Source organism: Ochotona princeps, chromosome 25 (genome assembly GCF_030435755.1).
Source record: "Ochotona princeps isolate mOchPri1 chromosome 25, mOchPri1.hap1, whole genome shotgun sequence".
Taxonomy (NCBI): Eukaryota; Metazoa; Chordata; class Mammalia; order Lagomorpha; family Ochotonidae; genus Ochotona; species Ochotona princeps.
Genome location: NC_080856.1, coordinates 3,454,446 through 3,481,637, shown reverse-complemented (window position 1 = coordinate 3,481,637; position 27,192 = coordinate 3,454,446). Strand labels below are relative to the sequence as shown.

Sequence of the window (27,192 nt, the reverse complement as noted above, 5' to 3'; positions counted from 1 at the left end):
TCCAGACTCGGTAAACCCAGTCTGTCTGCTGTTATGCAAGTCTCTGTGGATCTGGGTATTGTAGACTCTGAATCAGATTCATTTGGATTGGAATCCCAGCTCTAACCTGTGTGAGGAGTGTAACACAGGCAAGTGATCCAAGCATGGTCACCCACAGAGTTTTCTGGCCCATGTGAACGATGCTTACCTGCTATGTAAGCTGTCTCTTCAGCTGCTATTTACACAGCCCGGTGCACAGCACTTACTGCGTGAACGTACATTCCTTGTCTTGGTCTGGGCCCCCACAGTCTCCGTTGTGTCACCACACCCACGTGTGTCCTCTCTGGGAAGGGGAGGTGCTCCACCCTTTTCTACTATGCTGTCCTAGCTGCCTGATAGCTTAAAAACAAGATACTTTAGACTTCTTGCATCTTTTTCATTATTGTTATTTGTTTGCAAGACAGAGTGACACAGAGATGTTTCCCATCGGCAGATTCAATTCCCAAATGCCTGCAACGGCCAGGGCTGGGTTTAGTCACTGCTTGGAATACCTGCATCCCATGTAGGGATGAAGCCAGGAGCCGGGAATTCTATCCAGATCTCCGATGTATGGATGGCAGAGACCCAAGCATGTGAGCAAATGTCTGCTGTCCCTCAGGGAGAGTATCGACTACAGCGACTCTGATAGGTGTTGCAGAGATGCCTAGTGGAGGGTTAGCTCACTGTACTACAGCACCCACCCCTTGCGTCTTACTTTTAAACTGTCTCAGTGTCAGGTGCTGTCTGTTTGATCAAGTGTCTGGGGTGCTTCGAGTAGTCTGCCTCAAACCCTCTGCTAGCAACCTGAGTTTTTGACTAAAGCATAGGGACCGGAAACTAATAGTGTGATTTTGAAAATCCATTTGAAATCACAGTACAGGAGCTCTCTCTGCAAAATAGAGCAACTTGTACACCAGCCCTGACTAATAAGTTATCTTCCAGGTGTACTTCCAGGTGCTTCTGTGGTCACTCCTTCACCAGCAAAAATCTCAAGGCCATGCCGATTTCATGGGCTGCAGTTTCAAAGTTCCCAGTTAACCCAGTTTCTTGTTACGCATTCCAGTTGTTTCCAGATATCTCTCTCCTTAGGACAAATTCTGACCCTGTGGGCTCAGATAGAAATGTGAATTTGTTTACTGCCTTCTATTCCTCTGAGGTGTGAAAAATGGTAGGAACTGCCCTCGTGCTGGTTTTCACACTCTACACAGCCCTGATTTCTCTTTCTTTTTTTTTTTTTAAAGATTTATTCATTTTATTACAGCCAGATATACACAGAGGAGGAGAGACAGAGAGGAAGATCTTCCGTCCGATGATTCACTCCCCAAGTGAGCCCCAACGGGCCGATGTGCGCCGGTCCGAAGCCGGGAACCAGGAACCTCTTCCGGGTCTCCCACGCGGGTGCAGTGTCCCAATGCATTGGGCCATCCTCAACTGCTTTCCCAGGCCACAAGCAGGGAGCTGGATGGGAAGTGGAGCTGCCGGGATTAGAACCGGCGCCCATATGGGACTCCGGGGTTTTCACGGCGAGGACTTTAGCCGCTAGGCTACGCCGCCGGGGCCCCTTTCCTAATTTTTCAAATCCCTTCTGAAGGAAAGCCAGATGGAGCTCTAGGCTCGGCGTTGACTCTCCAGGAGCCAGAGGGTCCTTGGGAACTCTCCTCAACTGTGCTGCCTTGCAGTCTCTGTGCTTGGCCCTAGGGACAGGCAGGCCAAGGACCACGCCTCAGCACTGGCCCACTGCCTTCTGCTACCCCTGCTGGTTGCCTGGGTCCACCAAAGCCTGTCAAATTTGGGGCCTCTTAGTCCTGAAGCTCTGTCTACTTGGAAGGAGGGAGTACACAGAGGAAAGGAGGAAAGAATGTACTTTTTAAAAAAGAGATTGTTTTTATTGGAAAGGGAGATTTTACAGAGAAAAGGAGAAACAGAAAGATCTTCCATCTACTGGTTCACTCTCCAAATGGCTACCATGGCCATAGCTAAGCAGATCCAAAGCCAGGAGCTTCTCGCTGGTCTCCCATGTGGATGCAGGGTCGCAAGGCTTTAGAGCATCCTCTGCTGCTTTTCCAGGTCACACGCAGGGAGCTGGATGGGATGTGGGGCATGAATTGATGCCCATATGGGATGCTGGTGCTAACAGGTAGAGGATTAGCCAATTGAGTCATTCTGCCGGTCCCCCAAGAATGTATTGCTTTTGTTAAGAATCCCCAATAGGCTGTGCTGTAGCAGGCTCACCATGTTAAAGCAGTGACGAGCTAAGCGTGGGTTGTGAATTCTAAAGCTCAGTGAAAAATTTTAAGGGTTTAATAAATTACACCCTGGATAAAAGAAAAAACCCTCCAAAGTCAGTTTGTTTGGGCCTTGAGCCAAGGACTTTCTTGGAAATTCTTGCCAGTTCAATTCTGGTAGCCAATGAATCCCAACCGGAGATTTTGCACCCCCCTGGGGCATTTTGCAATATCTCAGGGCATTTTTGGTTGTCACAGCTGGAGAAAGGGCACTATGGAATCAGGTGGGAAGAGGCCATGGATTATGCTAAACACCTCACAATGCACGAACAGCCCCCGAGAGCAACAGCCCGAGGCTGTGAAAGCCTGTGTTACACATACACAATGAAACACTTCCCTGCGTAGAGGCGGAAATGGGAAAGAGCAGATGGTGTGGTATGGTACGGAGATTCTGGAAAGCAAGGAGCCCATCAAACCCAGAAATCTCCAAGGACTCTGTCTCTCCCTGCCCGCCAGTCTGTCACCCACTGACTAGCAGGGGGAGAGTGCGAGGTCAGAGCTGTTCCGAAAACCTGGGAAAGGGTGTGTCCTTTGGGGGCTGTTGCTTTGGGGATAGGTGAGGAACGCTAGAATTTGAGATCCAGGCAAAACGAGTTTGGCACTAACACACCTTGAATGGGTTGAATAGAGTCAAAAGGGTGACTTTTTTTTTGGCGGGGAGGGGAGAGCTGTTAATGGAGACTTGAGGGATAAACTGCAGTCCACCAAGAGAACAGTTCGCTCCAGACAGCAGCAGCAGCAAAATGCTGAGCTAGCCTTACAGTGCAGTATCTTGGAAACTGCACGGAGTAAATCCCGGGGTGGGGTGCTGCTTGTCAGCCGAAGCACGGGTTAGTGTGAGCGCGCCAGGTGCCATCCAGAAAGCACCCAGTGCCACCGGGCTCAGCGCGCAGTTCAAGCCCCCCTCCCGCCCCAGACCCATCCCTTCCTAAAAAGCAAGCGGGCTCCAGTAGCCGCAGTCGGTCCCACCCACATGCTGCGTGTGTTCTACCACCCAGAGACATCGCCCGGACTCTGCGTGCATCGCCTGCTAGACAGCCCCAGACAGGGCCGACCACACTGAGCCCTTAGGATCTTAGAGGGAGGGACGTGGGGGGCAGGGGAGCGAGTAGGGGCTCGCTGCTGCAGAGGACCAGGAGGGTTGCTCAAGAGAATCCTCAATTTTAGGGACACGAAAACGTGCCCGTCCCACGCTTCAACCCTAGTCTCCCATTCAGAGGTCGGGATGCGTTTTCTTCAGAAATCTCAGCTGCCGGAGAAAGCGAGTTTCGTTTCCTGCAGCGTCTCTGCGACTAATCAGTGATCGCAGAGGGTCCTGGGCTGTGGCAACGGGAAAGGGGAGAGCGCAGTGGAGAAGACGGAGACGAAAGCTCTGGAGAAAGGCCGTGGTGCGGGAGGTGTGACTGCAGAGGGACACCGCGTGAGAACTTGGGAGGTGGGAGCAGGAGCCCACGGAGGGGCTCTCGAGCGTCCGGCAACCAACGCCGCAGGACTCAAAAAAATTCAGCTCCTCTGGTCCCGCCCCGACCGCTGGGACAGCCAATCGCATCTCGAGGCTGGACCGCGGGGAGCTGCCACAGCCAATAGCGACGGCCGGGGGCGGGGCTTGGCTGGGGCGCGCGGCGGCCGCGTCTCTCCGGGCAGAGCGACCCGAGCCGCTGAGGGGAGCAGCTGAGGGGAGCCGCTGGCCAGCAGCATGGACGACCCCGCGGCCCCCGGGACCCCCGCCCCGCCGGCCAACGGCAACGGCAACGGCAACGGCGGCGGCAAAGGGAAGCAGGCGGCGGCCAAGGGCCGGGAAGCGTTCCGGAGCCAGCGGCGGGAGTCGGAGGTGAGGGGCCCCGAGCGCCGCGGGCTGGGGCCGGGAGACTCCCGGGTGATTCGGCCTCGGCCGCGGGCTGCGCCTCGCTGGGACTCCCGGCCCTGCAGTCCCGACCCCTCTGCTCTCTGCAAGCCTCCAGATGCCGGCCGGAGGGTGGAGGGACTGCCTACCCTGGGACGTCCGCCGGTGGGCGCGCCCGTGGAGCGCCGTAAGGACCGCGCCGGACACTGTGCAAACGTTGGTCTCACGGGCTGGCTGCAGCCCTTGGGGCAGGGGTTCGGATCCCACTGTGGAGAGAACAGGCGCGGGGAGGTTGAAATGACGGGTCTGAGGGGCGCGAGAGAAGGGTCGGGGAGAGGGCAGCCGACCTCCGGCTGCGGCGGACCAACCGACTGGCCGCCGGACTCCCGCGCCTCCCGCTCCTCCCGCTCCTCCCGCTCCCGATCCGATCCCGCTCCTGATCCGATCCCGATCCCGTGCCCCGTGTCCCGGTGTGGGCTGAGCCCGGCTAGGGAGCGCCACCCGCGGACGTCATGGGTTAAAGGAGACGGAATTCCGGTGTGGCCGTTTGGATGCAACCGTCCCAGGATGCAGATAGGAGCGTGAATATTTGGTCTGCTTCCTCCGCTTTGGAAAAAGAAAATCCCAAGTAGATGAAATGAATCCCAACCCTCGTCCAGCCGGTTTTCCTCAGCAACCCAAGAGCAGAATCTGAGCTGGGACCGCAGACGTGAGACTCTGAAGGGGATGGGCTTTGCCTAGGCAGACCCCACAGACAGATGTCACTTTCTCCAGATCAGACAGCTGGACATAGACTGGCCGCGAAGGGGAGAAAGGATGGTCAGTCTGGGGTTCGAATCGCAGCGGCAAGTTAATAAACCTGTCTGAGCTCCAAGTCCATAAAATGGGGTTAAGACACTGCTGATTCAAATGTTGGGATAAAGTCCGAATAAGATAGTTTCCTATAAAGTGAGGAGCTGATGCAGTGCATGGAAATGGGTCAGTCATGCTTAGTGCTTTCCTGCTGTTTGTCATCTGGAGTGGCAGAGCTAGTGCTGGCAGCCAGGGTTCTGGCCTCCCAGGCCAGTTCACCATCTGAGTAATGTGGCCCTGTTTCCAAGTGATGTCATGTATACTTTCCATTTGGATCCAAGCAGGGTCAGAATCACTATTTTAAAGAAATGGAGGAGGGGCCCAGCGTGATAGCCTAGTGGCAAAAATCCTCATCTTGCAAACGCCCGGATCCCATGTGGGTGCAGGTTCTAATCGCGGCAGCCCTGCTTCCCATCCAGCTCCCTGCTTGTGGCCTGGGAAAACAGTCGAGGATGGCCCAAAGCCTTGGACCCTGCACCCACGAGGGAGACCCAGAGGAAGCTCCTGGCTCCTGGTTTTGAGTCAGCTCAGCTTCAGCTGTTGCAGCCACTTGGAGAGTGAACCAGTGGACAGAAGATCTTTCTCTATGTATCCCTCCCTTTCTCTGTAAATCTGACTTTGCAATAAAAATAAACAAACCTTAAAAACTTAAAAACAAAAAAAGAAATGGAGGAGGTGCATGGAGGCCGAGAACCAGAGAGGTAACAGCCTCGCAACACTTCCCCACGCTGGGTCACTAAGGTGACATCAGATGACCGTCACACATGCCTGACCGTCCCCCTCCCCCACCTTCCTCCTCACCGCGACCCTCCCCACCCTGATCAGAGGCCCATGTGAGTATGCAGCCCTCTCAAATGTGTAATCCATGTTAAAAATAAAAAGAAGCTAAAAATAATTTTAAAAATGAAAAGGAAATGGAGGAGGGGGTGAGACTGGCCCTGAGACATTGCCGTGCGGAGAACAACTCAGCTTCCGAACTTACAAGATCAGGTGCACAGCATCTTCCTCACTGCACTTTTAGGGGCACCCTGTGCCCCCTTCTCTCAGGGAAACTTCTTCTTGTTCAAACGTTTTCTTTAAGGGAGCTGTGTGTAATTATGAGTCATTCGGTAATTCAGTGATTATTAAGATATTTCTATATGTGTGTGGGGGGATACTTTTAGGTGCTAAAGATACATCAGTGAGTACCATGAGGTCTTTGCCCAAGTGCGGCTAACATCCTAGTAGGGATGAAGAAGCAAATCATATGCAAAAAAATGAAAGAATTCCAGCGTGATACGATCTGTGGGTGAACTGAAACGGTGCCCTTCTGAAGTCCAGACAGAAGGCCTGCTCCCCATCCAGCAAGTCTTACATCAGGGCAATGTTCCCACGGTGCTTTGCTTTTGCCACTGAGCCGGCTGTGCGGAGACGCGGAGCTGGCCCCTTGCACTGCGGTTCACCTGCCGGCTGTGTGGAGACGGAGCCGGCCCCTTGCACTGCGGTTCACCTGCCGGCTGTCTGCAGCCATGCTCTTCAGGCTTTGAAGTGAGCAGCTACAGGGATCAGTTCGGTCTGGGCTCCCTGCCTGCCGAAGAGCTGGCTGGAGAGTCTTGCTCCCCCACCTTCCGTCACAGCGGGACAGTGGCGTGCACCTGTCAGGACAGCCACTGTCCCCGCGGCAGCCAAGGGCCGCAGCTGCTGGGTTTTTCCTCCCGTTGCTTGCCAGTGCGAGCCAGTCCTTACAGGGCAAGGGTTCCTTTCCCCTCTAGGGTGTGTCCAGAACTGCTGGAAGAGAATTGCCATTGGCGTGGGCCAGGGCGGCCTGCGTGTGCGTCACCGTGTCTTAGGGGCACTGTTGATCTGCCTGCTTCGAGCTGACCTACCGAAGGAATGTACTAGCCGGAAAGAAAAATAGAGAACAGCTGTTTCCTTACCAAAAGGATTCTTAATCTACCAAAAGGATTCACCTGGACTTCTTTAGTAAGATGTTCTGGCTTATTGGCTCTCAAGGTCCTTCACAGTTCTAACTGGGCTGTGGCAAAACGAGGAAAATGCAGGGCATTGAAGTAAATTTCTAAAATTTAATACAACAAGATAAGTTTGAAGGCTGATGCAGTTTAAAAGAATGTTTTTCAAACTGCAGGGGCAACCGGTGAATTAGGATCATTTTTTTAAAGATACAGATTATGGGAAATAACTGGGCCCAGCACAGTAGCCTAGTGGCTGAAGTCTGTGCTTGGCAAGCACTGGGATCCCATATGGGCACTGATTCTAAATCCCGCAGTCCCACTTCTTATCCAGCTCCCTGCTTGTGGCCTGGGAAAGCCGTAGAAGACGGCACAAAGCCTTGGGACCATGCATCTGCACGGGAAGACACTCCTGGCTCCTGCCTTTGGATCAGCTCATCTGTGGCCCTTGCGGCCACTTGAGGAGTGAACCAGCGGATGGAAGATCTTCCTCTCGGTCTCTCCTGTCTGTGAATCTGATTTTCCAATAAAAATAAATTAATCTTTAAAAGCAAAAAGAAAATTGTTAGTGCCTCACATATAGTAAGGGTAAATTTTTGGGGAGCTCTTATTCTAGTTTGTGAAGGGGGAGATGGGGAAGAATATGATGTATTGTTCTTTTTATTTTCTTAAAGATTTATTTATTTTTTCATTACAAAGTCAGATATACAGAGAGGAGGAGAGACAGAGAGGAAGATCTTCCATCTGATGTTTCACTCCCCAAGTGAGCACAACGGCCGGAGCTGTGCCAATCCGAAGCCGGGAACCTGGAACCTCTTTTGGGTCTCCCACGCGGGTGCAGGGTCCCAAGGCATTGGGCCAATACTCGACTGCTTTCCCAGGCCACAAGCAGGGAGCTGGATAGGAAATGGAGCTGCCGGGATTAGAACCGGCACCCATATGGGATCCCGGGGCGTTCAAGGTAAGGACTTTAGCTGCTAGGCCACGGTGCCGGGCCCGAGAATCTTTTAAAGATTTTATTTATTTGTTTAGTTACTTGAAAGGTAGAGCTATAGAGAGAGAAGGAGAGAGAGAGATCTTCTATCATTGGCTCACTTCCCAAATGGTCACAAGAACCAGGGATGGACCAGACCAAAGCCAGGTGCCAGGAGCGTCTTCCTGGTCTCCCACGTGGGTGCAGGACCCAGGCACTCAGGCCACCTTCCTCTGGCTTTCCAGGTGCATTAGCAGGGAGCCGAATTGAAGTAGGACTGCCAGGATGAGAACTGGCGCGCATGTGGCATGCCAGCATCACAGGTGGCAGGCTTTACCGGCTAAGCCAGATCCATGGCCTTTGGGGAGTCTCCTTATCGTTGAAGTCAATGGTCCACAGCTTGAGACTTGTCCTGTCACACAGGGATTAATGATGCCAAACTCCAACCATTCTTTTTCTTTCTTTCCTTTTTGTCCACCTCGTTTTTAGAGATCATTTTGCTATTTCTTTGGTCTGTGTTTATGTAGACTAGGTAGGCACAGATGTTAGCTTCCATAGCCATTCACACTCCTGCTGTTAACCCAGACTTTCTGGTTCTCTCTCGGAACCCCAACCCTGCTCGTGCTCAGCCTGCTGTTTTGCCTTGGAGGAAGATGTCTCGGGTGAAAGGCCCACGTGGAAATTTCCAACCTGTCTCCCGGATCTAGGTCTCTAAGAGAGGAGGAAGGTCTCTGCCACAGACATCCACTTTTCCAAACTTAGCTCAAGTTACCAGAGCATTTCTCCCTTGCAGGGCTCTGTGGACTGCCCCACCCTGGAGTTTGAATATGGTGACGCAGATGGGCACGCAGCGGAATTGTCAGGTATGAAGGCAATGGGTTGATGGGTTAGCAGTCCAGGGGTGGGTGTGGGGCAATGGACAACCATCAGGAGGAGCTGGAAGGGCCCGTGGTCTCTGGCAATTTCTGTTCCCACCAGCTTGGCTACTGAACAAAGGTTGTTTTCCACATTTCCTTTTACTGTCTGACTTCCAGCAGTAAATATCTGCTTGTGTCTGATCGTCAGTGGATTCTTGCTATGGTAGTCTGCTTTTAAAAGGAAACTATTCATTCATTTCCTTGCAGGGAAGACTTGCATAGCAAGCGGGAGGGACAGAGATTTTCTGTCTGCTGGTTTTCTCTCTAGAGGCTCACAAAGGTTATGGGTAGGCCAGGTTAAGGCCAGGAGCTTCTTTTGGGTCTCCCACATGAATGTCAGCAACTCAAACCCTTGGGCGGTCTTCCACTGCTTCTCCAGGCCATTGAACGGCACCTGGGTTGGAAGAACAGCAGCTGGTACGTGACCTGGTGCCCATTAGGGATGCCTGCGCTGCTGTAACGCTGGCTTCTGTGGTGTTCTTTCATCCACTCTTTTTTTTAAAGATTTATTTCATTTTTATTAGAAAGGCAGATTTACAGAGAGAAAGATCTTCTGTCCGCTGGTTCATTCCCCAAGTGACTGCAATGGCTGGAACTGAACCAATCTGAAGCCAGGAACCTCCTCTGAGTCTCCCTCCTGGGTGCAGGATCCGAAGGCTTTGGGCCATCCTCGACTGCTTTCCCAGGCCACAGAAGGGAGCTGGATGGGAAGTGGGGTGGCCGGATTTAGAATCAGTGCCCATATGGGATCCTGGAACATGAAAGGCAAGGATTTAGCCACTAGGCTATTGTACTGGGTCCCGCAATATATTTACATGCTGTCTTCTTTCTGTCGTCTGCTTCGTTATCTCATTCCATTTCTCTTTTGATTCCTCTATCTGTTTTTCCTCCTTCCTTGATACCTGTCCCTTATTAAAATATCAACAGTGTCTGAGGAGCAAGTCTGTAGACAGCTGGCCAGCTGAGCAAAGCTGGACTTGCCACCCACATCTATCCCAGTGGTGAGCTGCTTGGTGGGCCTGAGCTGGGGCTGAGTGGGCCCTTGGAGGGCCTGAGTTGGGCTGAGTGGGCCCTTGGAGGGCCTGAGCTGGGGCTGAGTGGGCCCTTGGTGGGCCTGAGTTGGGCTGAGTGAGCTCTTGGTGGGCCTGAGTTGGGCTGAGTGGACCCATTCTTGTTTCTATGCTGGGCTGCTGCTCTCTGGGTGGGTTTTTAGTCAGGGTGAACATGATCTGCTCACATTAAGGACCTACATGTTACACGTGCTGTGATCCCAGTTATTAATAAGTAAGTTTTGCATGGAGATGGTGTGAAAGTTAAATATTCTGTCACATGGAAGTGACACTTTTAAGGCACGCCTTTTCAGAGAAAAGAAGAACATTTTTTAAAAAGTTCTTGTGAATAAGCACAGAGCATTCATTTTGTGATGACTGACAGAGATGGAGTTAAGTCTAATAGCCAACAAAGGATTAGAATTTAGAATATGAATATATATGGGTGTATTTTTAGAAGAGAGATGAATAACTCTTTAGAGAAGTGGATAAAATCCCTGAATTTATGAACGAGGAAACCAAATGGTCAATAAATGCATGAAATACATTCAATTTTCATTTGCAAATGGAGAAAGTCAAGTTAAAACAATGAGATATTATCTCACAATCCTCAGATTGCAAGAACGTAAAAGCCTGAGGCGGGTGTGAGCACAGGGAAGGAGCACTTTATTTGCCCCTGGGAATGGGCAAGCAATCTGCTCATATCTAATAAGACTGAAGATCGCGTATTTTGACCTAATAGTTCTACTTGCAGATGTACACTGTAAAGAAGCTTATAATTGGGAACAAGAAAACCTATGAAGATGCTTGTTGAGGCCTTGTTTCTAATTAGGAAAATTGGAAACAACCTAAAATACCCCTCAGTAGGGAAATGCAAAAACTGGGTTACTGTATAGCCATTCAAATACGTTATCTGTACCAACATGCTTCAATATCAAAAATGATAAAAACAGAATTGCAGAAAGAGGCAGTAATGAAAGAATTTACACAATTTGATACTGCTTGGATAACAGGGTTTTTTAAAAGATTTATTTATTTTTATTAGAAAGGCAGATATACAGAGAGGAGAAACAGAGAGAAAGATCTTGCATCCACTAGTTCCCTTCCCCAACTGGCCTCAACAGCCAGAGCTGAGCCATCTGAAGCCAGGAACCAGGCGCTTCTTCTGGGTCTCCCACGCAGGTGCTGGGTTCCAAGGCTTTTGGCCATCCTGTTGCTTTCCCAGGCCACAGGTAGGGAGCTGGAAGGGAAGTGGAGCAGTCACGTTACAAGCTGGTGCCCATATGGGATCCCAGCGCATGCAAGGCAGACTTTAGCCACTATGCTACCGTGCCAGGCCCAGATAACAGTTTTTGAAACTGGATAGTACCATGTGTTATTCACACATGTAGTAAAAATATAAAACTAGGCATTGAAAGATATCCACCAATCTCATGAAAATGGTTACATCTGGAGAAGGGAAGATTACAGGCCAGGAAACAGGCTGAAGCCAATGTGACAAAAGCATGTTGTGTTCAACCTGAGTAGAAGAGCCACTGTTTTCTTAAATAAATTATGTACTTACCTGTCAAAATGTAAGACAAAGGTTCAGTATCCAAGGCCCCGCTTTCTCTTCTGAGTGGCCTGCGTTCTACTCTTCAAAAATATACGCTCAGTCTCCTGTCATGACTGAAGTAGTTAAGATTCAGAGAAATGGTTTAAGACACTTAGAAGGCAAAGCCCCAACTCCCAGAAGGGTGTGTGGAGTGTCTCTCCACCGTCAGACAGCTGGCCAGAACACAAGTGCATTTCTCTTGTTTTGGGAATCATCTGTGACCTAGTTACATTTCCAGGAAAGGTCTTAGAGTGGAGGAGTGGGCATCTAGAGGAAATGTGTTACCCCTTGACTTGTTTTCAACTCTTCTGTAAAATGAGGATATAATGCTATAGGACGTGTGTGTGTGTGTGTGAAGGTATTTTTGTTTGCTTCTTATCAGCTTTCTACATTTTGTGTTGAGTGGATGCTATCAGCCAAGTTAGGTTCTCCTGTGCCCAGCAACCATGTGACAACAACAGCTGCTCTCTAAGTGCGTAGCCATTGACATAAGCCGTAGCTTGCATGCCCTTTGAGGAAATTCAGCAGGGACAAAATAAGCTGACTCCAAGCCTTAAGAGTAGCTAGCGCGTGGGCCCGGCGGCGTGGTCTAGCGGCTAAAGTCCTCGCCTTGAAAGCCCCGGGATCCCATATGGGCGCCGGTTCTAATCCCGGCGGCTCCACTTCCCATCCAGCTCCCTGCCTGTGGCCTGGGAGAGCGGTTGAGGACGGCCCAATGCATTGGGACACTGCACCCGCGTGGGAGACCCGGAGGAGGTTCCAGGTTCCCGGCTTCGGATCGGCGCGCATCGGCCCGTTGCGGCTCACTTGGGGAGTGAAACATCGGACGGAGGATCTTCCTCTCTGTCTCTCCTCTGTATATATCTGGCTGTAATAAAATGAATAGTAGCTAGCGTGTATTTCTCAGCCCTTACCCTGGCTTCCCAAATAGCACAGAATCTTGCCTTTACCATTTCAGAAGTTGGGGCCTGGTGGCGTGGCCTAGCGGCTAACGTTCTCGCCTTAAACGCACCGGGATCCCACATGGGCGCCGGTTCTAGTCCCGGTAGCTCCACTTCCCATCCAGCTCCCTGCTTGTGGTCTGGAAAAGCAGTTGAGGACGGCCCAAAGCCTTGGGACTCTGCACCCGTGTGGGAGACCTGGAAGAAGTTCCTGGTTCCCGGCTTCGGATCGGCTTAGCATCGGCCGTTGCGCTCACTTGGGGAGTGAACCATTGGACCGAAGATCTTCCTGTCTGTCTCTCCTTCTCTCTGTATATCCGACTTTGCAATAAAAATAAATAAATCTTTAAAAAAAAAAAAAACATTTCAGAAGTTGTGTCGCATTCCTGGTTCCCTGGAGACAGGATAATCCCAACTGATTTAACAAAGCAGGAGCCCTGCAAACCCTGAGTGCTGACATTCAGGCCTCTGAGCCCCACGTCTGCTCCTGGCCCTTACATGTCAAAGGCGGCCTTCCCTGCCGCAGCAGCCAGCTGGCAACAGGAGGACAGGTCTGACGGTTTAATCACCCAGGGACACAAGTGGCTATTTTTAACTGTTCTAAAAGGGAGGACGCTGGCTGGGTTGGACACAGCAATGTGTTAGCAGCTCTAGCTCTTTCATGCCTCCCTTCTCCCCCCCACCAGGCCCTTCCTTATGGGGTCTACTGAATGTGACCCTGTTCTTATCTTTCCTGTCACAGAATTGTATAGCTACACCGAGAACCTGGAGTTTACCACTAACAGGAGATGCTTTGAAGAGGATTTCAAGACTCAAGGTGATCTCCACCCCTTACTGATGGAGACTTGCTTTTTCCTTCCAAAGGCTCCTGGGGGAATCTAGTAAAATGTTAAAATGACCCTTTGTCCGCTCCAGAGCATATACCCTGCCTTCTGGCACCAGGGTTAGAGGATAGCCCTGCCTCTCAGGTGCAGAGACCGAGGGCGGAAGCCGGGGAAGCCTGGCCTGGGCCCGTATCCCCGGTGTAAGGGCTCAGGAAAATAGAGGGGTATTGAAGCAGGGCTGGGCTGGTGCCCTGCTCTCTGACAGAACATGGTGTCCAACTCCTGCCTCCAAGCTCTGCCCCACACTCTGCAGCAGTTCCACATGCCCGTGCTGGGATGCCCTTAGGCCTCCATGGCCTTCCGCAGTTAGTGACAATCCAGTTTTCACAATTCCACAAACGTGTGTTTAGTACTGGCTCTGTGTTAGACAGGCAAGGTACAGCTTCTGCAAAGAGTTTGTAGTTTGATAGCAGAACAGAAATGTACTCATCACAAAACTACTCGAGGTCGGGGACAAAGTGAAAGTGTTGTGCCGGATTTTGAAATCCCCAGAAAATCATCAAGTCTGAAGTCGGTGCTAAGGCGTAAAGGTGGTTTATTCAGGTTAACCTAGGTATCCCAGCCACCTTCCCCAGCCCAGCATGGCTGGAGGGGGAGGGGCAGCCGCAGCTGAGGCTGCAGCAGAATCTGCAGGGAGGACAAAAAGAGAAGGAAGAGCGAGCCAGAGCCCCCTGGTTGAGCAGCCCAGCGTTCTTACACATTTTAGGCTATTAATTATACAGTCATGATTTAGCAGGCTTCTATTGGTGGATTAGAAGCAAGCAACTTTCAAAAAGTACAAATCGATGAGCTATAGGGTGGTGGATCTTATCAAACACCAGGTACCTCCTTCCTGAGGAGTGGTCTGCCTAGGTGACCTGCCAGGTGTCCTGCCGGGTGTCATGTAGACTATCAGGCCTGGAGTTCACACAGCCCCCAGCCAAGCCATTAGGGCAGGAATCACAAAAGGCAGAAAACATCTAGGTTCTTCAGAAGTGTCATAGAAAAGTGGGAGATGTGTCTTAGTAGCAGGGATTTTTGCCAAGAGCATTTGAGGCGACTTTGCATTAGGCCCGTGTGAAGGAGGAGGTGGTTGTGTTGGGCTCTCAAGGACGCCTGGGAATTGGGGAAACACAGACACAGGCTAGTTTGCGCTCTGTGTGGCGTGCAGAGGGCGGATGTTGAAAATGAAGCTGCAGAATGGATTCAGGCCAAAATGTTTTGGATCCTGTTCCCATTCCTATTCTCTCTCAACTGAATAAGAACAGATCTTAGAAGCATTTGTTGGGGCCTGAGATGAGAGATGGGTGTGCTTCCTGGAAAGCAGTCTTTCCAGCAAGAGCTGGAGCTGACATGGGATGTGTGTGTCGTCTGACGTACCCAGTGCAAAACAAAGAATGGCTGGAGTTGGAAGAAGATGCCCAAAAGGCCTATGTGATGGGGCTCCTGGACCGGCTGGAGGTGGTTAGCAGAGAGCGGCGACTGAAGGTGGCCCGGGCTGTTCTCTACCTGGCCCAAGGTGAGTAAACCCGCTTGCTGGCTCCAGAGGGAAGGAGCGTTATCGGGACTGCGGTGAGCCGGGCAGTGCGGAGGAAGCAGGACCCCCTGTCTGGAGGCTCGCTCTTGTCACGTGTTCATATTCACCTGTGCTTGTCGGGAGACAGTATTGGTGCTGTTGTGGATCCCTTGGGATCTGCCTTTGTCTTTCCAAGCAGGACAGGATTTCTTTCAAGGGCCATCATCCTGTGCGAGGACCAGGCAGGAGGGGCCCTGTGGCCAGAGCTGAGCATGTGCGATTAGCTGGGGTGGAGGTTTCTCTCAGCCTCCACACTGCATCACACGGGCCCTCTGTGGAGGTACAAGCCTGCATGGCAGCCGGCGGGGCTGTTGTTAGTAGCGTGAAGACAATCAGAACTAGAGGAAACTAACTGAGGAAAGCTTCCCGTGGAGAGCCATAGCTGGAAGACGGGAAATAAGTCCTGAAATCATAAATGTGAGGGTTGCTGGCAGAAGCAACTAGCTGGGAGCTTTAAAAAAAATGGGGAAATTGTGAAGGAAAAAAAATGATGGGGGGAGAGGAGGTAGACATTGGGTAAAGGGAAGCTCATGGCAAGTAAGGCATTACTCACCCGAATCTCTTCCATCTGGGGTTCCAACCAGCTCTGCTTGCCAATGCTTGCATCTTCTCACCTGAGGGTTTTCTTCCAGCTCTCAGAGAGCAAGCAGGAAGCTGAGGGAATTAGTCGGCAGCCCTCACGCTATGACTGACAGGTGTGACTGGATGAATAGCCCGAACAACCCAACCTTCATGAAGGACAGGACTCTTGAGTTGGGTGTTTCATACAATTTCCAGAGTGTTCCCTACAATGAACTCTTGACAGCCCTCTTTCCCCAGCCTCACTGCCCTACTTTGTTATTCCTGGGATCAATTCCCAAAACAACTGCCCAGGATTTGATTTTGTTGATGAGTCTGCTGGACCTAACCCTGGAGATTGCCTCTCTTCTCCTGCACTGATTCTAGGAGGTTCTTGGGGGTCCTGCCCCTCTTCTGTCAGGTCATGGGGGGAAAGAACGGGGTTACCTCATCTCCCCCATGCCTGTGGCACTGTCTGCTCCTTCAGGCACTTTTGGGGAATGTGACTCAGAGGTGGACGTGCTACACTGGTCCAGGTACAACTGCTTCCTGCTGTATCAGATGGGGACCTTCTCAACCTTCCTGGAGCTACTCCACGTGGAAATCGAGTGAGAAGCCTGGAGGGGGAGGGGTTGCTGGCCTATCCCCTTCCTTGCAGAGACCTCATGCTGGGCACGACTGCCCTCACTGAAGAACCCTGTGGAGAGCTGCTCCCCCCCCCCCCCCCCCCCCGCTCAGCCACCCCAAAGCCCACCCACAGACCCCTGCAGCCACCCTTGTTCCCTGTTGCCATTCGGTCCTATCCCGGCTTCTGCTGCACTTCTAGCTTTAGTCCTGGGTTCCAAGGGGCTGGCCTGGGTGGTTTCCTTTTTTTGTTTGTTTGGTTTTAATCCTAGCCCCTCCTCAGTTCAGCCTCACTCTGCAATCGTGAAGGACACTCTTCTGCCCAGGAGCATGACCCAAAAGAGACAGAACCTTTTAAAAAAAAAAAAAGATTTATTCCTTTTTATTGGAAAGGCAGATTTACAGAGAGAGAGAGACAAAGATCTTCCATCCACTGCTTCATGCCCCAGCTGGCCTCAACAGCCAGAGCTGAGCCAACCCAAAGCCAGGAGCGTCTTCTGGGTCTCCCATGTGGATGCAGGGTCGCAAGGCTTTGGGACATTCTCTACTGCTTTCCCAGGCCACAAGCAGGAAGCTGGAAGGGAAGTGGAGTAGCTGGGATAAGAACCTGCAACCATATGGGATCCCAGTGCATGCAAGGGGAGGACTTTAGCCACTAGGCTACCGCGCTGGGCCCAGAACACGTTTTGTTGTTGTGCTCAGCACTTTCTTCATTGGCTATAGCTCTGAGTTAGCCTGCTGCTGCCCCTTAGGGAAGCCCTTCATTATGCCGCATGCTCTTGCCCAGGAGCTTTGGATATGATAAAGTCTCCCTTTTTTTAGATCATTATTTTCATTTGTGGTGATTTTGATGTAGTTGATTAGGGGGATAAGGTCAGGTGTTACTTAGCCTCTGGGCTGTGGTAGGACTCGCAGGAGCAGGGGGGCCCATAGACCTTCCCTTGCCTTTCCCCCGGTTGAGTTTGCTGAGATGATGGGGGACTCTGGGGAGGCCTTCACCTCGTGCCAGTTTTTTTAGTGGCTGCCTAACCAAGAGAATGACAGGTGCGCAGCACAACGAAGAATGAGGCCTCATGGGTTCCTGTTCTCCCCTCCTCCCTGGGGCAGCAACAGCCAGGCCTGTAGCAGTGCCCTTCGGAAACCAGCCGTGTCCATCGCTGACAGCACGGAGCTCCGGTGAGTGGGGCCGACGGAGCACGGGCTTACAGTAGGGGGATGATTGGCTCCAAGTTGCCCTGTCCCTAAAGCCCAGGCGAGACAGTCCACCCCAACAGCCCTGTAGCTAATCTCACTGGGCTGGACTCCCACCAAGCCCGTCCCTGCGACTTCTGATGGAGTCTTGGGAAACGCTGGTAATCTTCCTCTAATTCCAGGGTGCTGCTGAGTGTCATGTACCTGATGGTGGAAAATATCCGCCTGGAGCGAGAGACCGACTCCTACGGCTGGAAGACAGCCCGGGAGACCTTCCGCAGCGAGCTGAGTAAGAAGCCGTGCTGATGGCCGAGGGAAAGCTGAGTCTATCTGGAAGAGACTGACAGCTCCCCGCCTCCCATTTCTTTTCTGTCTTTTTCCTTTTAGAACAGAAATACTGTGTGTCAGGCAAGGGGGTGGGGCTTGGTGACATCCCTGAGCTTGTGAGCCAGCCCCAGTCATACGTTCTATGGTTGGGCTGTCCATCTGCCTCATTCCATCACAGAACCACCTTGAACATTGACCTCTGTTCAAATGGCAGTTGGTATGCTCATCAGACAGGAATAGGACAATGAAGGCCTGTGGGAACTTGAAAATAATCTGAAGTGAGGTATTCTGCACAGTTCACCAAATCCTTCAGCCAGAAAGCAGCGTCTTCAATACTCTTCCTTCTTTTTGGCGTCTACACAGAGCATCACCTTAAGTTCCGGGGTGAAATCATTTTGCCTTTGTGGCTTCCCTTCCCGTTCTCTGAGTAACTTCTGCTGGTGGGAGGGAGGGGTTCATGGAATCTTATCCTTAGGACCTAAGCTCCTGGAATTCCATAGGGGAGTGGACGCTCTCAGAGGCGTGGGTGCTCAGGGGAGTGGGCACTCTTGGGGAGTGGGCGCTCTTATTGGAGTGGGTGCTCAGGAGTGTGGGCACGCAGGGTTTGTGCACTCTCGGGAGTAGGCACTCAGGGTAGTGGGCATTCAGGGGAATAAGCACTCAGGTGAGTGGGTGCTCAGGGAAGTGGGCACTCAGGAGAGAGGGCACTCTTGGGGAGTGGGCACTCAGAGGACTGGCTGCTCAGGAGTGTGGGCACTCAGGATTGGGTGCCCTCTCAGTGTGTCACGGGATCCGGGGCAAGACTTCAGCCACCTCACACGCGCTCTCTCAATGCCTCTTCTCCCGTCCCCAGGCTACTCTGTGCATAATGAGGAGCCCTTTGCCCTTCTGCTCTTCTCCATGGTCACCAAGTTCTGCAGTGGCTTGGCCCCCCACTTCCCCATCAAGAAGGTCCTGCTTCTGCTTTGGAAGGTGGTCATGGTGAGTGGCCGGTCCTCGCCTTGCCCATCTCAGCACAACATCCACGCCCTGGCTGCCTCACTTCGTCTGGTCTGACTTAGGAGGCTAGCGCTAGGAGCAGAAGAGAACAGCTGTGGGCCAGCAGGCAGTGCGGAGCTATGGCAGGCTGTCAGGTTCATGGATGCTCTGTGTCAAGGGCAGGATGTTCTGTTGGGCAGATGGGAGATGCCATAGGTTGGGGTGTCAGTGGCACCTTCCTCTGATGCAGCTGATGCTGTGTGGAAAGAACACTGGCTGAACGTCAGCAGATCCAAGTTCTGCTGATGGGGAGGAAATGTGCTTCAGTTTCTCTAGCTATACAATGTTGGCATTAGGACCTGCCCTCCATACGGATAAATAGAGAATGCAGTTTGTTTTTTAAAATGCATTCATACATATATACATGTACATATAGAGAGAGTATATGCTATATATATATTAGTTTTTAAAATTTTTTATGATACAGTTCCATAGCCTCAGGGATTTCCCCTCCACTGCCTCCCTCCTTTTCCCCTATATTATTACCATAGTGTAGTACTTCAAAAAACAGTTGCAAATCCATCTCAAGCTGCTATTTAAGTGTATCCTGATATTGTAGGTATGGACAATGATAGAAAGTTCAACATCCTGTTGTTAAGATGCATTTCACATTTTCCTTTTGAGGAGAATGCTGTTGAAGTCCTTACAAGTGTATGGCCGCAGCTCTGTTACCGTCGTTCAGCCTGCTCCTTTATCTCCAGCTCCAATCCCGTCTGTCTGACTTATCAGTCTATTCCCCAAAGGAGGGCATTACAGGGGGAACTGCCTCTTGACTGCAGAGGAAACTGAGTGATTTGGGGGGGGGTTTATAGCAGTTGGATGCTCCCCTTAAAAAGTGAGACAGTTTATTTGATGCTGCTGATGGTGGTGATGCTTAGCTCCCAGGAGTCCCTTTCCTAACTGCTGGTGAGGTTTCCAACCCGAGATCAATAAATCATGCTTCCTCCTGACGCCTGTGCTCCTTGGACTGGGAATAGGCACTTTTGCCCTTATTTAAGGGGTAGCGGCTTCTGAGGGGGCTGGAGGGTGTCGCCTTGACTGCTCCGTCTCCCGTTTGTCCCTAGTTTACCCTCGGTGGATTTGAGCATCTTCAGTCGCTCAAAGTCCGGAAGCGGGCAGAACTGGGCTTACCTCCGCTGCCTGAGGACAGTATCCAGGTGGTGAAGAGCATGCGTGCTGCCTCCCCGCCCTCTTACACCCTGGATCTGGGGGAGTCTCAGCTGGCGCCGCCGCCCTCCAAGCTGCGGGGACGCCGCGGTTCTCGAAGGGTATGGACTGAAGCTGCAGCAGGGATGTGACGCTGGCTGGCCCCGGGTGTCCTAAGAAAGGGCAGCGAATGACAGTGCCCGTTCTCCAGGCTGGTCCCGTGACAAGCCTGAACCTCCAGCCCCAGTCCTGACAGGTGGAACATTGTGCTGTCAGATCATGTCGTCATGTCTTGACAAGATCTCTGGCTTGTGGCTCGATCCCTAGAATTTCTTAATGTCCTGCATTACAGGATCAAATCCCGAGGTACCTCAATGGGGCTCCCAGTGAATGCGGAGGTGCTTCCCGTCTCTTCTTCTTTCTTCTCCTCCTCCCCCACCCATTAGATGTTTCTAATCTTTTTTTTTTTTTGTCTAATAATGTAATGCTTACTCATTGTAGAACATTTGGAACAAGTATGAAAATGTGATGAAAGGAGAAAAGAAAAATCACCCACAACCCTAACAACTAGAGGCAGTCACTGTTAACTTTTTGGCCTATTTCTGTCCAATCTTTTTTCTTTGTGTGATAAGATTTAAACTTCCAAACTCGCTTGCCTGACAGCAAGCTTCTGTCCTCCTCTTCCTCCGCCAGCCAGCTGGCGTAGGCTCGTAGAAGGCAAACTAACTGAATGTTCACCTAAGCAGAGCATAATTAGGAAGGAAAGTGCTTGCAGAAAAAGGCCTCAGTGCTTTCTGAAAGCTGAATGGCTGCGACTTTAGGCTTTATCTTCACTCTGCTCTCATGGCTGCCTGAGACTGCTTATCCTGGGATTGTGGCGGGGGGAGGGTGAGGGGGAGGCAGAACTGTAGGGGTGAGGTAGGGAGTAGGGCAGTCCCGCAGGACCTGGCTTCTGACAGCACGTCCCCTCTGGCATGGACGCCTGGAGCAGCGGAGGACTGCACACAGGGTGCCAAATGTCAGATCTGTTCTCTGCTCTCCCCCCGCCCCCCCCCCCCAGCAACTTCTCACTAAGCAAGACAGCCTGGACATCTACAATGAAAGGGATCTCTTCAAGAATGAAGAGCCAGCCGCGGAGGAGGAAGAGGAGCCTCCCGGGGATGGAGAGCTAGACCTGCTGGAACAGGACCCGCTGGTCCCTCCTCCACCCTCGCAAGCACCTCTCTCTGCTGATCGGGTGGCCTTTCCCAAGGGCCTTCCTTGGGCCCCCAAAGTCAGGTAAGTCTAATGACACCAGGAATCCTGAGCTTTTGGGGTTCAGGCACAAGAGGGCCAGGGTGGAGTAGTTGTTATTCAAAACTCGTAAATGTGGCAATCAAAATCCCTATATTTGAAGTTCCCTTTTCAACTAATGTCTTCCCCTCGCCCCCTGCCGCTCCAGTCCTCCAAGTGGAGAGAGAGAGAGGAGCCCAGAAAGGTCCTGTCTCTCAAGGTGTGTTTTTCTTCCCTTCTTGGGGCCGACGTCTGCATTGTCCCCAGGCAGAAGGACATCGAGCAGTTCTTGGAGATGAGCAGGAACAAGTTCATCGGCTTCACGCTGGGGCAGTAAGTGACCAAGTGGCCAGGACTGGCTGTGCAGTGCTTCCTGGGCTCAGAGGAGCAGCTAGCTTGGAGTGAGGCGTGTTGCCTAAAGAACCCGGGCCAGGGCAGCTCCCACCGGCTACTGGAGGTTCTTGTCATGGACCTTTTTCCTTGGGTTCCCTTCACTTTTCCATAGAGAACTTTTGTGTGCTGAGCAAAAGGTAGGATCTTGAGCAACAAGACATTTCCCTTGAGGATTTCAGTGTCTTCCTGAAGATGTTGGATTAGGAAGTCCTTAGGGACCATTTCTGCTCTGGTGAGTTGAAATTCTGGAAGAAGACACACAAACAGAATTGTCCACTCTTCTCCCGTTTCTCTGCCCTCGTGAATCCTCAATGGCCACTGTAAAGTCCAGAAGACTTTGTTGCGAGGACTTAGCTATTACTGGACTACATGCCCTTGACAATGTGGATCCCTACAAAGATCTAAAATTCTCCTGATTTTCATAAGCACTTCCGCATGCCGTTGTTTATATCCTGAAACAAAGATGGGACCCCTGGAAGCTTGAGGAGTGCTGGGGTGTAGAGGCTGACAGTGGCGTAGTCTGTGTCGTTCCAGAGGACAGGAGAAGCTCTCCATGCTTTTCAGGTCTGTGATGTGGTCTATCTGGCCTTCCACAGGGACACGGACACCTTGGTTGGATTGCCTAGACCCATTCATGAGAGTGTGAAGACCCTTAAGCAGGTGAGCACTCGGCGCACTCAGGGCAAGGGAGCCATTAGGTAAGTCAGATGATCGGGTCCTGGGAATGGGGCGGGACTTTTCTGCCAGATACATTCCTTTTTTAAAAAAACAGTATTTCTTTTTTTTTAAAAAAAAGATTTACTTCATTTTTATTGGAAAGGCAGATTTACAGAGAGAGGGAGAGACAGAGAAAGATCTTCTGTCCACTGGCTCACTCCCCCAGTGACCGCAACAGCCAGAGCTGAGCTGATCTAAAGCCAGGAGCAAGGAACTTCTTCCAGTTTCGCCCATGTGGGTGCAGGGTCCCAAGGCTTTGACTGCTTTCCCAGGCCACAAGCAGGGAGCTGGATGGGAAGTGGAGCTGCTGGGATTAGAACCGGTGTCCATATGGAATCCCAGCAGGTGTAAGGCGAGGACTTTATCCGCTACTGCACCAGGCTCTGCCAGATACATTCTGTACTTACCACACTTTCCCCTAAAGGCCTTTTGATCAAGCAAGAAAAATCAAATCTCTCTAATTACCCATTTTCCCACATTTGGATGGATGAGAAAGTTTTTTTCCTATAATTCCTTTTCTGCTTCTCATCCTTCTCTCTCTCTTCCTGGCTCCTCACCTTTCTCTCTCAAAAGTCCTCAAACTCCAAGCAGCCCAGGATTCGAACAGGCATCTCTTCTATATCCATTGTGCATGTGAATAAAAATTATGGATTTATCACACCATGCATATATGTACATGCATGGGTTGGTGAGATATGGCCCACCAGTAACAATGCCCTTGCCCCACATCAAACCTCTGGCTCTTGGCTCCAGTTTCCTGCTTTAAGTGGAACTTGGAGGCAGGAGCAATGATTCAAGTAATTTGGACCCTGCCATCCACATGGGAGACCTGGATTGGATCCCCAAGCCCTAGCTTCTACCCCTGGCTGTTTCAGGTCGGTATTGGTCCACTAGATGGAAGCTCTCTGCTGTTCATGTTTTTCTGACTCTCAAGGCAGTGATCCAGGGACAAGGACCTACGGTTGCTTGCTTTCCCCTGCTGCTTTTGTTTTTCTTTTAAGATTTACTTAGTTGGGCCAGTGGCGTGGCCTAGCGGCTAAAGTCCTCACCTTGAACGCACCGGGATCCCATATGGGCGCCGGTTCTAATCCCGGCAGCTCCACTTCCCATCCAGCTCCCTGCTTGTGGCCTGGGAAAGCAGGAGAGGACGGCCCAAAGCTTTGGGACCCTGCACCCGCGTGGGAGACCTGGAAGAGGTTCCTGGCCCCGGCATCGGATTGGCGTGTACCGGCCCGTTGCGGCTCACTTGGGGAGTGAAACATCGGATGGATTTGGTATACGCTTGCAATGGGGGAATCTCAGCTGGACTTGAGCTGTGGTTGTGCAGCAGGGTGGAGGAATCCACCATGGTGGGAGGGTTTGGGGAGGGGTGAGGAGAACCCAAGTACCTATGTAACTGTGTCACATAATACAATGTAATTAATGAAGTAAAATAAATAAAAAAAAAAAAAGAAACATCGGATAGAAGCTCTTCCTCTCTGTCTCTCCTCCTCTCTGTATATCCAGCTTTCCAATAATAATAAAATCTTTAAAAAAAAAAAAGATTTATTTAGTTATTTATAGTTAGAGTTAAAGAGAGAGAGAGAAAATCTTCCATCTGCTGGTTCTCTCCTTAGTTGGCCTCAACAGCCAATGCTGGACCAGGCTGAAGCCAGGAACCAGGAGTTTCATCCCGGTCTCCCAGAAACCCAGAGGCCCAGACTGTTAGGCCATCTGCTTTTTTCAGGCCATTAACAGGAAGTCGGGTGAGAAGTGGAGCAGTCAAGACACAAACTTGCACCCATGTGAGATTGTGGGACATTGCAGGCAATAGCCTTACCTGCTGTACCACGACGCTATCCCCGCCCCTGCTCTTTTGTATAATGGCAAATGCCTAGATGTTTGCTGCTATTCGAAGAGGTTATATGTTTGGGGTGTCAAAGTCATAATTAGAACGTTTCCTTGAAAGTAGCGAAGTGCCCGCAAGACTGAGACACTAAGCCCTTGCGGGTCTTTCGTCTTCCCCAGCACAAGTATATCTCCATCGCAGATGTGCAGATCAAGAACGAGGAGGAGCTGGAGAAGTGTCCCATGTCTCTGGTGAGCTGTGGGCTGCTGTGCAAGACAGCAGGAGGAACCCTCGGGCAGCATTGCCACAGAGCTGTGGGCATGTGCTCCTGCAGTTTATTGGCCCTGCCTGAGTGCCAGGCAAGGCCCTTGTTCTTATCAGATAATGGCAGATGCAATGAATAGTCATCCATATCCCTTCCTGCCCAAGTCACCCACATTACTGAGCTGCCTACTGCTTCTTGATGGCTTACAGAGCATTCTAGAGCTCAAGGCTCTTGACGCTGACACTGTGGAAAATACTGGTGCTTATGGTGTCTGTTCCAATGTCCCAGGCATACCTGCAGCCCAAGTTGAGCCGATGTGTACCCAAGGGGGGCTGTGTGTGTCTGATACAGCAGCGTTCTGACCCAGCTCCTGGGTGAGAGCTCTGATCCTCATGCAAAGAGGAATATTGCACTCATGCCAGGGAATGGGAGAAGCAGAACCTTAGATTGTCCAGGCCAACCTTCCACTCCAGGACTTAAAGAAGGTGACCTAAGATAAACCACTGCCATGGCGAGGCTAGGCACCCAGCTGCCTCCTGCCAGACCTCCCAACTGAGAAGCCGTAGCCTTCTGTGCCCTGAGAGTAGCTAGGCAAACCATGTGCATGCTCTCTGCCACAGGGGGAAGAAGTGGTTCCAGAGACACCATGTGAAATCCTCTACCAGGGCATGCTGTATAGCCTTCCCCAGTACATGGTAAGGAGATGACCAGGCCCGCATCGCCCTCCTCTGTTCCCAGGGACAGACAGCCAGGAGCATTTCAGGCTGAGTTAGTCGTCCTCCAAGCTTCTCTCCTGAGTCTTGTCCCCATGGCAGGGAATCTGAGCCATTCTCGGGAATCCTCTGAAGGGCTGTTGTCACTAGTCCTTCTTCAGGAGGGGTGGACGACAAGGTGGGCTATGTCCAGGGTGAGTTGGGGGCCCCTTGTCTTCTAGGTAGGTGCCAGAACTCCTCTGAATTGCCTCCGACGAAGAGCTGACAGTCCAGGGGTGGAGGGAGGAGTTGAGCTTATCCCTCCCCCTTGTTTCTGTGCACCACCCCTGCTACTCTGCCCCTTGGGAAGCATCAGCTTGAAGCAGCCTATGAGCTCCTTCATGGCTGCTTCCCCAGCCTAGCCGGTGGGCCTGTTGGGTCACTGAGGGAGGATCTTGGAGAACGGCTTCAGTACACTTTCATAGCGATGAGTGTGGAAGGAGTACTACCTTGCTGAGTGGATGGATTGGGTGGTTTGCTTCCTTTTCTGCTTCCCAGATCGCTCTGCTTAAGATTCTGCTGGCCGCAGCGCCCACCTCCAAGGCTAAGACAGACTCCATCAACATCCTGGCAGACGTCCTGCCTGAAGAGATGCCGTGAGTGCTCCCACTGGGGCAGCTGCTACTTGCTGACTGCCTCGTCTGCAGGGTCCCTGTCCCCACCGCACGCTCAACAGGGATCGTCCCCGAAGGGGTCTCTCCTCCCCCACATGGCTCTCAGGTTGTGCTCTGCTTAGCTGAGGACTGAGGGCCTGGAGGGTGAGCTCCAGGGCCAGCCACCCATTGCCCAGGTAGGTGGTGGACATTGCCAAGGAATGAGCGTGCCGAAGGAGAGAGCGACAAGTTGAGTAGCAGGGGTTTTCTCTGGAGAGGCTCGAGTGGGAATGCGGGAGTTTCCCTAGCACCAAAGGTTAAGTCTCCGTGTCATCGCAGCCTCTGCACTCAGGCCTCCTCTGCCCGTTGCAGCATCACTGTGGTTCAGAGCATGAAGCTGGGCATCGATGTGAACAGGCACAAAGAGATCATCGTCAAGAGCATCTCTGCCCTGCTCCTGCTCCTTCTCAAACACTTCAGACTCAACCACATCTACCAGGTGAGCAGCCCCGAGGGCCGCGCACAGCTCTCAGAGGAGGGACACAGACCCCGTGTGGTCCCCGGGCATTTTTCAGCCTTTGCTCTGTTGTAAGTTTGAAGCAGGGGCATGGAGTGCTGTGGGGGGCCGCACTGTGTAGAAAGGGGGAGAGGTCTGTGTCCTTTGTTACCTATCCCCAGCATTGTGCAAGAAATCTTTTCTTTTCTTTTTTTTTTTCAATGTATCACACTTATGTGTGTCCCGTGATTACCTTTTTATTTATTTTTTATTTTTTTTAAGATTTTATTATTATTGGAAAGCTGGATATACAGAGAGGAGGAGAGACAGGAAGATCTTCCATCCGATGATTCACTCCCCAAGTGAGCCGCAACGGGTCGGTGCGCGCCAATCCGATGCTGGGAATCAGGAGCCTCCTCCAGGTCTCCCACACGGGTGCAGGGTCCCAAGGCTTTGGGCCGTCCTCAACTGCTTTCCCAGGCCACAAGCAGGGAGCTGGATGGGAAGTGGAGCTGCCGGGATTAGAACCGGCGCCCATATGGGATCCCGGTGCGTTCAAGGCGAGGACTTTAGCCGCTAGGCCACACCGCCGGGCCCGGAATCTGTTCTTTTCGAAGTTATGCCCAGGCGAGACAGGATTCTAACATTCTACACAAAAAGGGGAGGAGCGTATTTTTGCCATACTTTTTCGTACGTGAAGCACTTTTCTGACATTTGCAGTATAACTTTGACCAAGGCATAGTACTGACTCTCAAGGGCCTGATTTCTTGCAGAGCATACAGATATAGAAACAACCAAGTTTACAGTTATAGAGTAATAATGCTGTGATAACAGTTGGGGAAGGGCCAGGCCAAAGCCAGGAGCCCAGAACTCCATCCGGGTCTGCCTGGCAGTCTTCAGAGTACAAGGAACCCTGCACATTCACAGCCAAGGCCTTACCCAGCCAAAGTATCTCTCCGCTTGAATACATTCACAGATCTCTCGGGACTTGTTAGGGTGTCCTGGCTGCTCACTTGTGCCTATGTTGGCCGAGTGGCCACAGCGCTAGTAGCAGACATGGTGAGACCTAAGAGCACATGTTTATATCTACTTCTCTTGGTGGACAGTACGTGGGTGGAAGTCAGGCAGATAA

General features: G+C 51.7%; 1 protein-coding gene across 3 annotated transcripts in view; it reads left to right on the top strand.

Annotated features, from left to right (window-relative positions):
- The first annotated feature begins 3,925 nt into the window (after positions 1-3,925).
- Positions 3,926-27,192, top strand: part of STRIP2 (striatin interacting protein 2) — a 42,032-nt gene continuing 18,765 nt past the window's right edge. For all 3 annotated transcript variants that reach the window (XM_058654933.1, XM_058654932.1, XM_058654931.1), the window contains exons 1-16: positions 3,926-4,134; positions 8,714-8,783; positions 13,164-13,238; positions 14,669-14,803; positions 15,906-16,026; positions 17,150-17,218; positions 17,416-17,522; positions 18,414-18,541; positions 19,663-19,866; positions 20,805-21,022; positions 21,284-21,349; positions 22,006-22,069; positions 24,134-24,205; positions 24,840-24,914; positions 25,470-25,567; positions 25,937-26,063. In XM_058654933.1, coding sequence (XP_058510916.1) covers positions 4,000-4,134; positions 8,714-8,783; positions 13,164-13,238; positions 14,669-14,803; positions 15,906-16,026; positions 17,150-17,218; positions 17,416-17,522; positions 18,414-18,541; positions 19,663-19,866; positions 20,805-21,022; positions 21,284-21,349; positions 22,006-22,069; positions 24,134-24,205; positions 24,840-24,914; positions 25,470-25,567; positions 25,937-26,063 — 1,764 coding nt within the window. In that variant the 5' untranslated portion in view covers positions 3,926-3,999. The remainder of the gene's footprint in view (positions 4,135-8,713; positions 8,784-13,163; positions 13,239-14,668; positions 14,804-15,905; positions 16,027-17,149; positions 17,219-17,415; positions 17,523-18,413; positions 18,542-19,662; positions 19,867-20,804; positions 21,023-21,283; positions 21,350-22,005; positions 22,070-24,133; positions 24,206-24,839; positions 24,915-25,469; positions 25,568-25,936; positions 26,064-27,192) is intronic.